At 34.0% G+C, this 9,673-nt stretch overlaps 2 protein-coding genes across 4 annotated transcripts in view; both read right to left on the minus strand.

Annotated features, from left to right (window-relative positions):
- LOC107009965 (ubiquitin-conjugating enzyme E2-23 kDa-like) lies at nucleotides 1-3,317 on the minus strand. The gene is made up of 6 exons (XM_015209262.2): nucleotides 3,149-3,317; nucleotides 2,946-3,025; nucleotides 2,220-2,334; nucleotides 2,076-2,128; nucleotides 1,834-1,962; nucleotides 1-332 (listed from the first exon to the last, which is right to left on the minus strand). The coding sequence occupies exons 1-6, from the start codon at nucleotides 3,190-3,192 to the stop codon at nucleotides 199-201; spliced, it is 555 nt and encodes a 184-aa protein (XP_015064748.1). The 5' UTR covers nucleotides 3,193-3,317; the 3' UTR covers nucleotides 1-198.
- A 1,905-nt stretch (nucleotides 3,318-5,222) lies between these two features.
- LOC107012403 (AT-rich interactive domain-containing protein 1) overlaps nucleotides 5,223-9,673 on the minus strand; it is a 5,261-nt gene continuing 810 nt past the window's right edge. The window contains exons 1-3 of one of the 3 annotated variants that reach the window (XM_015212245.2): nucleotides 9,513-9,667; nucleotides 8,411-9,408; nucleotides 5,223-6,335 (exon numbers count right to left, since the gene is read on the minus strand). In XM_015212245.2, the coding sequence (XP_015067731.1) occupies nucleotides 5,529-6,335; nucleotides 8,411-9,408; nucleotides 9,513-9,555 (1,848 nt within the window). In that variant the 5' untranslated portion in view covers nucleotides 9,556-9,667 and the 3' untranslated portion in view covers nucleotides 5,223-5,528. Of the gene's footprint in view, nucleotides 6,336-8,410; nucleotides 9,409-9,512; nucleotides 9,668-9,673 lie in introns of those variants that run through there. The other 2 variants (XM_015212251.2, XM_027916232.1) reach the window with 2 other exon arrangements.

The following is a 9,673-nucleotide window of genomic DNA, read 5'->3' on the forward strand; positions in this document are numbered from 1 at the left end:
AAGGAACAACGCAGATAATAGCAAATATGAAGAACACAGTAATTAAAGGGTGAAATTATTTACATTGAAGCTAAACTAATAAAACAAGGGGAACATTTTCCCCAATGAATAGTCTTGAACTTTGTAGTTCAGCTTGATATTAAACAGGACTAAGAACATCATTTACAGATACATAAAGTCAATGAGCGCGGGGGTCGGTCATGGATCAACAGGGCCTGCAACTGCATCATCAGCTGAATCATATTCAGCTTCACTCAACTCCTCATCACTTGACTTCTCCTCGGGGCCAGCAGCTCCAACATCTTCAGGCTTGGCATATTTCTGACAAAATTCTGGATACAAAGCATGTAAACACCAAGTTAATAACATATGTTGAGCTCTAAGGAAAATGCAGAAAAGTGACCAATTAAATATAATGGTTCCAACCTACTAGCATGTTCAACCATCATTTTAACTCGTGGTACACGAGTCTATAAAAGTAATAACCTTCCATATATTCATGCATCAGTAGAGAAAAAATATCAGCTATACTTGCTATCGCATATTGGACCATGACAGTGCAAACATCTATTCAGCTAGTCCACTTGCGGAATGACACACGTTTATACCATCAACATTTTTATGCAAAGGCTAAAAATAATAGCTTTCCCTCCACTCAAGCCATTATTAAACCAGCAAATTTGTTAACCTTGCAACTTTTGAGAATCTCTTCACACTCCATTATTGCCGTGCCAACATGTGCAGATACACCAAGACACATCCATCACCCCATAAACTCTTAAACCAGTTAGAGAATGAGTAAAACGGTGGAAAATAAACATTTCGAATAACAATAGAAGACGAGCACTTCAGTTTAGGAAGTTGCACAACCATTTCACTGCCTTCCCCATTTTCAAAACCCAGAACATAAAAAAAGAGCATCTAAACACTTGTGCAATAGAGCAATTATGCTGCACACTAATCATATGACCTTTAACTTTAATGCTTCATCTCAATACTCGTCTTGGCCGTTCATTTGCAGTGCATACAAACCAATACTTCATAAAGAATTTTCAAAATTTATCCAAATTTGCAAGGACTTGTTTAGTAATAGACAGTGTGATACCACAAGAGACACAAAGGAAATAGGAACAATCAATTGTGAATAGCAAATAGTCACAATTGAAGTTGACAGTATCACCAAAATCAGAGAAGCATAAATGGGTCGCGCCTGAAAACGCAGGTCTCAGTTTAAGCTATCTTGGTACCAGTACAATTCCCCAGAGCATTAAGCAAAGAAATTTCAGTTCTTCTCTAAGTACTCAACTTGAATATCACGGCGATAATATTCAGTTTGGTTTGTCCCTACTTCCTACCAGTACAATTCCCCAGAACCAATCAGTGTTCCCATCTCTTTGATTTTAGTTTTGACTTGAAGGTCCACATAAAATGCAGCAAAGACACTAACTACATCATTTCTTTTTGTATTTCAATTTTATAAGTGGTGCTAATAAGGACATTAGGATTAGAAAACAATGTAGTTTGTAAAACAGGACTAGAATTGGGAATGCTGGCCACGCTTTGCTTTTACCCACCAAGATTGCTTCTTCTATGGGAAGAAGGTGAAGCGAGATCTTAAGTCGATGTTGGTGCATTACTAGATGGCATTTGACAGCTTAAAACATATATGTTTCTAACGTATGAGAACACCTCATTAGAACTTACTCTAAACTTGAAAAGGTAAACAAAGTTTAATTATAGAACACACTGTCTATAACAGAATGCTTATGGTTAGTACCTTGAACCTGCAATTGATTCAAGTGAGTAAATAAAGGCATTAGAATGTGTCAATACCTTTAACTCTTAGTTCATAGGCAGCCCGGTCTCGCATCATAAGGGCAGCAGCCTCTCCATTCAATGGGTCTGATGGATTTGGATACAAGAGAAGTTGTGGAAGAAACACTTCAAACACATTTACCAAATCTGCAAGGTTGTTTAATACTTAAATAACTTACTCATAATTATATTTTTAGAGAAGTAAGTAAAACTTTTCAAGTACAGAATTATGATCTATAGGTGCTGTAATTTCTAATTACCAAACATGGGACTCCAAGTCTGATTGATAACATCCAAACAAACTGAGCCAGACCTGAAAAATGATTATTTGTAAAATGTTAGACCTTCGTTAAAGAAAACAAGAATGATTAATCTCCTTTACTTATACCGGTATCACCACTTACATCTCATCAACATTTGGGTGGTAGATTTTATTAATAAAACCAATGGATGGAGATTTATATGGGTAAGCATCAGGAAGTTCCACCCTTATTTTCCACACACCGCCATGATAAGGACCTGCCAAAACCACCATCAGTATGAGCAGAAGCTGAAGAAAACGACTCACCTCAACAACAACCACTGCTACTATGCTTCAGTCCCAAACAAGTTGAGCAAAACAACCCCACCCCCACCCCCAAAAAAAGTCTTTCATATTGAATTCCACTTAAAGCAAGATGTAACTTGAAGATCCACTGGTGAAGAGACAATAAGCAGATATAAGCAAAACTACTAACTACAGAACCAAAAGATGACCCTTTATCTATTCTACTTTAAGACCTAAAGGAATTCCAGACATACCCAAGCAGCCTTAATGAATCTTAATGGCAATTTCCTGATTCAATTCTCACAAATAGAGGGCAAATAGAAGCAAAAGATTTTACAAAATCTTGATTCTGGGGTATACATTAACTACCCAAGTTAATTTCCACTCTTTTCCTCATACCCTTTAAAGAATCTTGATCAAAAACCAAAACAAAAACACCATCAGAGGATAACTCAAACAAACACAATCAATAATCAAAAACAACAAAGACCCTCTTAAAGAAAAACCTCAAAAAGCTAAAAGCTTTAACACAAAGGCAAAAAAAAAAAAAAACTAGATTGAGAAAAAAGGTAAAGAAGATTACTTTCAGCAGGTCCATGGAAATGCACATAAAACTCTTGCATGCCATCATTAATCATCTCAACCTTGTAATCGCTCATCATTCTAGTTTAAACAAACAAAATAAATATAGAATCAAAAGAATAAAAAAATCAAACAAAAAACTAACTCAAACTTAACAAGAACAAAAAAAGATCAAATTTTTAACAAGGATGATTAAAGATTCACAGTTTCATAAGGTCCATTTCACGGCGTTTGCTTGGAGAAGACATGGTTGCTTTCTTCTTTTGGATGATTCTAGAGAGAGAGGAAGAAAAAAAAGAGTTCTTTGTAATACTAAAAATGTTCAGACAAAGAGAGAGATGGGAGAAGAAGGAAGTAGAGATAATAATGATAAAGTCTTTCTCCCATAAAATATTAGACTACTTCGTTATTTCTTCATTTCAAAATAAGTGTAAAGTTTAATTATTCGTTTCAAAATAAATATAAAGTTTAATTAATCTAAATTTATATTATATAAGACTTTCGTTATTTCCACTAGATTTTTCTTAATATTTAGATTTAAAATTAAAATTAAATCATGTTGACTAGATTTTATAATCATTAAAAGAATTGCTAAGATTGCCTTTACTAATAAATATTTCTTAAAGATTGAGCATGGTTAAAAAGAAATACTACTTCAATGTAAGAGGGAAAAATATTAATTTTGATTTTAAAATTTTGAAATGATATTTATTTTAAGTTAAATATTATTTTATTAGAATGATACTTATTTTAATATGGTGAGGTACTATATTTATAATTTATCATAATTAAGAAATCTGCATCTTTCAAAGATTCTTCGTATATCTGCTTTTTGTCACCTACCATCTCTAATCCTATCCATATTATTCAATTTTCATAATCTTTATCTTCCAATATCTTGATATTAGTTTTTCTTAAATATTAAGTCATAATATTTAGATTGAAAATAATCACAACCAAATTATTATAAATACTATTGAATAAAAAGTAGAGTAAACAAGGTTAATAGTTTTATGGAATAAGTAAATAAATAAATAATTGATATCTTTGAAATGAAAGGAACTTATCACAAATAAGTGCTTCAAATGCTAACTCTTCTCATAATTGAGAGATAAGAAAATAATTGAAAATGGCCTAGCAAACAAACAAAACGTACTACTCCATTCATTTCAATTTATATAACGTAATTTAATTAAAAAAAAATTATAAAATTTACAATCTTAAATATATTATAATATTTAAATAATTATAAAACCTTTAAAATTTATGAGTTTAAATATATCATAAGAGTAACATTTAGAAAGAATCCATGATATTTAAAACCAAATAATTATGTTTTTGTTCAATGAATTATATTATGGAAGTGTGTAAAGCCTCACACTTTTTATTATTTTTTATTTTTATTTTGTGGAATGTCGACATGTAGGGATTCCTTTAATTAAATTAGGAAAATGTATATGGCTGCCATTACGTTGAGTGGACAATTTTTAAGCATTATTATAATATATAACCTATAGTTTCTATTTTGTTTAATTGTGATGAGTAGGAGAACTGTCATTTGTCACCTATTTATTTAAAATTGAACCAAAGTTTCCTTTTCTCAGTTACTATCAAATACAAAGGTCAATTCAACTGATTGAGACCTAAAGAAAAATAAAATTAGGAGATGACACTATAATATCACATTTAAATAAAAAAATAAATTCTTCGATCAAATTCGTAACTAAAATTCTAGCTTCGAGTGTCAATCCAAAGAGGATTCCAACTACTAACATAAACTGTCAAATTAGCTAACAGAAGAATATTACAACACCGTCCTATAGATTCTTTGTATAATGCATTATTAGACCTTTTATTTTTCAATTATTTGGTGTGGACCTATAATTATAATTCAAGAGTGAATTATTCTATCAACAATTTAACTCAAAAAAGTAATCCAAAGGACAACTTTGAAATAGGAAGGGCTCATTTGGCGTGCGGGATGAGATAGTATAAAACATGAGATTATTTTATCCTACGTTTGGTTGGTAGGATAAGAGATAACAATCTCATGGTACATACTAAAATGATCTCGATTAGCTATGCTAAATGTTAATCTCATTGGATATCTTTGTCTATCACGATCTCACGTACCAAATGAACCTAAAGAGTATACGACAACTGGTCTGAAATACACAATAAGGATCATTTTTCAAAAGCTTAGCAATTTCAGAGGTTCATAAAGTAGCAAAAGCAAGATAAATAGTAGAAAAGAAACTCATCAAACAAAGAACAATGGTAACTTTAGTAAAGAGCAGCATGTATATATTGATGTATAATCTCAGAGACTTGCTGCTAGATGAAAGTTTGTGTTCTTAGAAGTCTTGTTTCTTTGATTCAAGCACTGCTAATTCTAAAGGGAGTATAAACTGTATACATTGAGAAATGCAGAACAAAAATTGATATCTGTAAAACTCCCCTCAAACCCATTGTATCCACCGACCCAAAAATATTGCTGATGTAAAAGAGAACAAGAGACTCCGCGAATTTACATTTCTGAACAAAAAGCCATTGATGTTAACATCCATCCACCCACCTGTAGTTACTATATGGGATCTAGACGTGCTTTCTTTGTGGAACAAGAGATGGAGGACTTAGGATCCCGCCCAAAAGAAATAGACCTAGGTCCACACCCTGATTCATCATCATCACTGTCAACGTAACTAGTATTCATCCTATTCTTCTGACCTATGCGGTGTAGATTGTAGACATTGAAATAGTAGCTTACCAAAGATTCTCTGCTTCTGTGAGGGAAGAACTTAAAAAGGTCAGGCCAGTAACTGAAACTTTCATCCTCAGATAAAGGGATCGACTTTGCTATATCATGGAATTTCTGTTTGTCATTTGATGTCCAAGAGAGTGCAACCTTTTCACCCATGCAGTCAAATTTCCAGTGATAAAAGGCGGATCCTAGCTCAACTTCAAGCTTCTTTCTCTTCTCAGATAGGTGAAACCTAATGCAGTCATAAGAACCTGCATATTCACAACCACATGTATCATCCCTTCCTTTCCCAGCAGGATCTCTTTCAATTAATATTCTGCGCTGTTCATTTTTATCCAGTGGCCAGATTCGGGTGCCCAACCATTTAGAGTCAGATTCATAGATGTCCTTATTCCACTCAGGAATATCTGCTTGGAACTCCGACCCAATTGATGCTATTTTCTTACGCCGACGGTTCCACCAAACTCCTGACTCTGCAGAAGAGTCGGTAGGTCTGTTTATCAGAGTTGCATCAATATGAGAACCTGATTTTTTCGAAGAATCTTTTGCAGATTGGACCCTTTGGCTGCACCTTAGCTGCTCAGACCCACTATTATCATCATACATCGATGGATGCATTTTCTGTTTTTGCTACAATGCGAAAGAAAACTTGAATTAAACCAAGCCAGAACATGAGAAAATTAACAATCTTCAACAGCGCCTAAATGTTTGTATCATCATGATTGACTAGATGAGTTTGAAAGCTGGAGTAAGATAGAAATTTCCGTCCATTAATCATGAATATAAAACATGCTACACAAAAATGGAAAATGGAAACAGATAATTAGCATTTCCGGATAGAAATTTGAATGAAGTATTTTAGATCAGGGAAAAAAAATACTCAGCCATTAAAGGAGAATAATTGAATTGGTAGACATAAGGCCTACAAGGATCCAACATGCCTTACTTTTACTAAGAACACGATCTTCAAAACATCAAATATGGCACGGTCAAACAATCTAGAAAGCGAATTTCAGCCATCCAAATTTGCCGACATTTTTAAGCAATACGCTAAAATATGACAAATCATACACATAAAGAATGCCACTTTGCAGCATCACAATTACGAAACTTCTCAGCATCCTATTAGAACCTCTTGAATCTGTTCAAGTTGAAGAATCTTCCAAGAAGTGTCTGCCCATCTTACACTTGGAGAAACCAAAAGTAGCAAAACCATATTATGGGGACCAAAAGTGTAGATTTTAAACTAGGGATTTCACTGGTTCTCAGTTTAGAAGAAATTGATCTACCATCCATATATTTAGTAGAAAGGGCTCATATTAGAATATTGAGCATATTGACAAGTTCCTAAACACACTAATGAGTAATGACATGTTAACCCCTATTGAAAATGGATACGATTCTAGCATTTATCATTCCAACTGAGTCAATGTCAGTAAAGAAGAAAACAAATTATCATGTTTCACACCATACATCCACTTTCTTAAGCTTTCTCATCAAAAGTTCCTCTCCCCCTCTTCCCAATACTCCCTGGAAAAAGGAAAGCTGAATGGAGTGGTTGAATAAATAAACTCTGATACAATCACATACAAGCAATTTCCAGTTTTTTCTGAATTCCTCACAATCTAAACATGACAAATTGAAAACATACTAACTTGAGCTTTTCAAATTTGAGTTTGAAAATATATACTTCCTACTCCTAAAAACTATACTAATGCCCTTTTAATAGTTGAACAGACTTTGAAAAATACATGTCATTTGGAAATTATAACTCATCTACACTTCTATATTGCAGCCCTGTACTAAAATATTTGACATACTTTCCTTTGAGTTGTATCAGAATGTTGTACATTTTGAATGAGAAGTATCGGTACAATTTAAAAAACACAAAGTTTACAAGCCTAATATTCTCTTCTTAGTAAAAATTTATCATCGATTCTACTATTCCACGACACAAATTTGAAAATATTACACATGTTTCTCGATAAATATTAAATAGTTCACATTTTCAACTCTTCTTATCAAACATGTAATGAATTGGAACAGACTGAATAACACAGCTATTTTTGTCACTTAATCATGTAAAATAGAAAATTAAAGATGCACTGTTGAAACTTGAAAGGCCAATTTAACCCTGAAAGTCAAGGAAAAGTAATTCATATGAACCTTACTTTGTGTAATAAAACCTTCCATCTCTGAGGCATTATTGAACTTTTAAAATTATAACTAATAAGATAATGCATGGCACATGTAAACTTAGATTTGTTTTGAACAAGCAAAAGTAATCTTTGCACCGCCAGTTAAAGCTGATTTCTAAAACTCATAGATTTTTCACTGCCTTGACCCCTTCTATGTTTCAACTTTTCCAAAAATCTAGAAATCCTTAGTCAGACCCAACCTTGCTTTAGAACTGTTGCATACCCCCTAATGTAATCATTTGAAAACATTTTCTAATAATCAAGAAGAAATATTGAGCAAAATGCGACATATATGGATAAAGATAAGTTATACGATGCATGAAGGTCAATCGGACATGCCCGCTTTCAACTACAACGTTATGTCATCAACTTATTAAAATGCAGTTGACATTCCACAGGAGCTACATACATGAAATACTTTATCTGGTAAATCACAATAAGAGATGTTGAGAAAAAAAAATACTTAATAAACACTTTGGAGTTTCTATATATAGCAGAATGAAGTACCTGCCATATGGAGTTTCGAGTACTTGTATCCACATTCCCTTCCAAAAGCATTTCATCTCGTAACAAAAGAACCTTCTTCCAAACAACCTCATTCCCATAAGACTTCCACTTAGATTTTTCAGGCAGATTCCCAATGGCAGGATCACATGGATCCTTTGCAAGTTCCATAACCCACTTGAGCATGTCCAAGTTAGACTCTCGCTTCCTCTGCCTAGTAATGCTATCTTCCTTATCCCCTCTAAACTTTGTTAGGCCAATGTCATCTGAGCCACCCTGAACATCTCCATTTCCATCATCTATCTTCAGATGTTTTTCATCATAATTGACGCCTATCTTTCCATCACTATACTTCCTCTTCCTAATAATGCAATCGTCCTCATCCTCACTTAACTTCATTAGCCTATTGTCATAAATCCCCTTAACATCCCAAACACTACCGTCCAAACTTCGCTTCTCAACAAAATCCTGAACCTCAATATGATCGCTCAAATTTCCATCAGCCGCAGGATCAAACTCCATCTTCCCATGTTCCTCGTCTTTCTTCTTTTCATCAGAAATTTCCATCAAAACCCCCTTCAAATCCAGCTCAAGGTCCATCCGAACAGCACTAAAACCCAAAGCACTCTTCTTAACCTCACTCTTTTCATTATCAGGTTGCTCAAGTTTCACCATTGCTCTGTTCAATGCATCCAAGTACTTAACATACACCAACTTCAAAGCCGAACCAGTTGTTAAATCAAACCCACACTCTACAGCAACCACACCCCAAGACCGGCTTGCACAAACCCTTTCGTACCCACCCTTCTCCCTCACAACCAAGAACAGTTTGCACAAATCCAACGCCTTCCCATCACCGAGCATCGGAGGAAATGGCCTAAAACACAAACACCCATTAACCTCTTTTAATAAAAGATTAACAAGAACACTATCAAGCTTCGAAACATTTTCTACTGAACTGAAACTTTCTAAACCCAACCCATCAACTCTCTTCGACCAACCTGCCATTTTGCAAAATCAAAAACCTATAAAAATCTCTTTTTTATCACACCAACACGAAAAAAGAACAAGAAAACAAAAACCCATACAAGCAAACAAGTGTTACCATCTTTTAAACAAAATGAAAGCAAGTAATTGTTCATGAGCATCAATTAATTTTCACCATTTTTAGGCGCCAAAAGTTTTTGACCCTAAAAGATAATCCAAATTTTACAACTTCAAGAGGGAAAACGGAGTTGGGGGTGGGGTAGGGGTAGGGTGGGGGGT

Source organism: Solanum pennellii, chromosome 1, assembly GCF_001406875.1.
Source record: "Solanum pennellii chromosome 1, SPENNV200".
Lineage (NCBI taxonomy): Eukaryota > Viridiplantae > Streptophyta > Magnoliopsida > Solanales > Solanaceae > Solanum > Solanum pennellii.

Bases quoted from the DNA above. Each gene is read 5' to 3' on its own strand.
- LOC107009965 (XM_015209262.2), bottom strand. From the start codon at position 3,192: ATGTCTTCTCCAAGCAAACGCCGTGAAATGGACCTTATGAAACT. The intron at 3,026-3,148 runs GTGAATCTTTAA...TGTTTAAACTAG, and splicing joins GAAATGGACCTTATGAAACT to AATGATGAGCGATTACAAGG. The intron at 2,335-2,945 runs GTAATCTTCTTT...TGGTTTTGGCAG, and splicing joins TTTCCATGGACCTGCTGAAA to GTCCTTATCATGGCGGTGTG.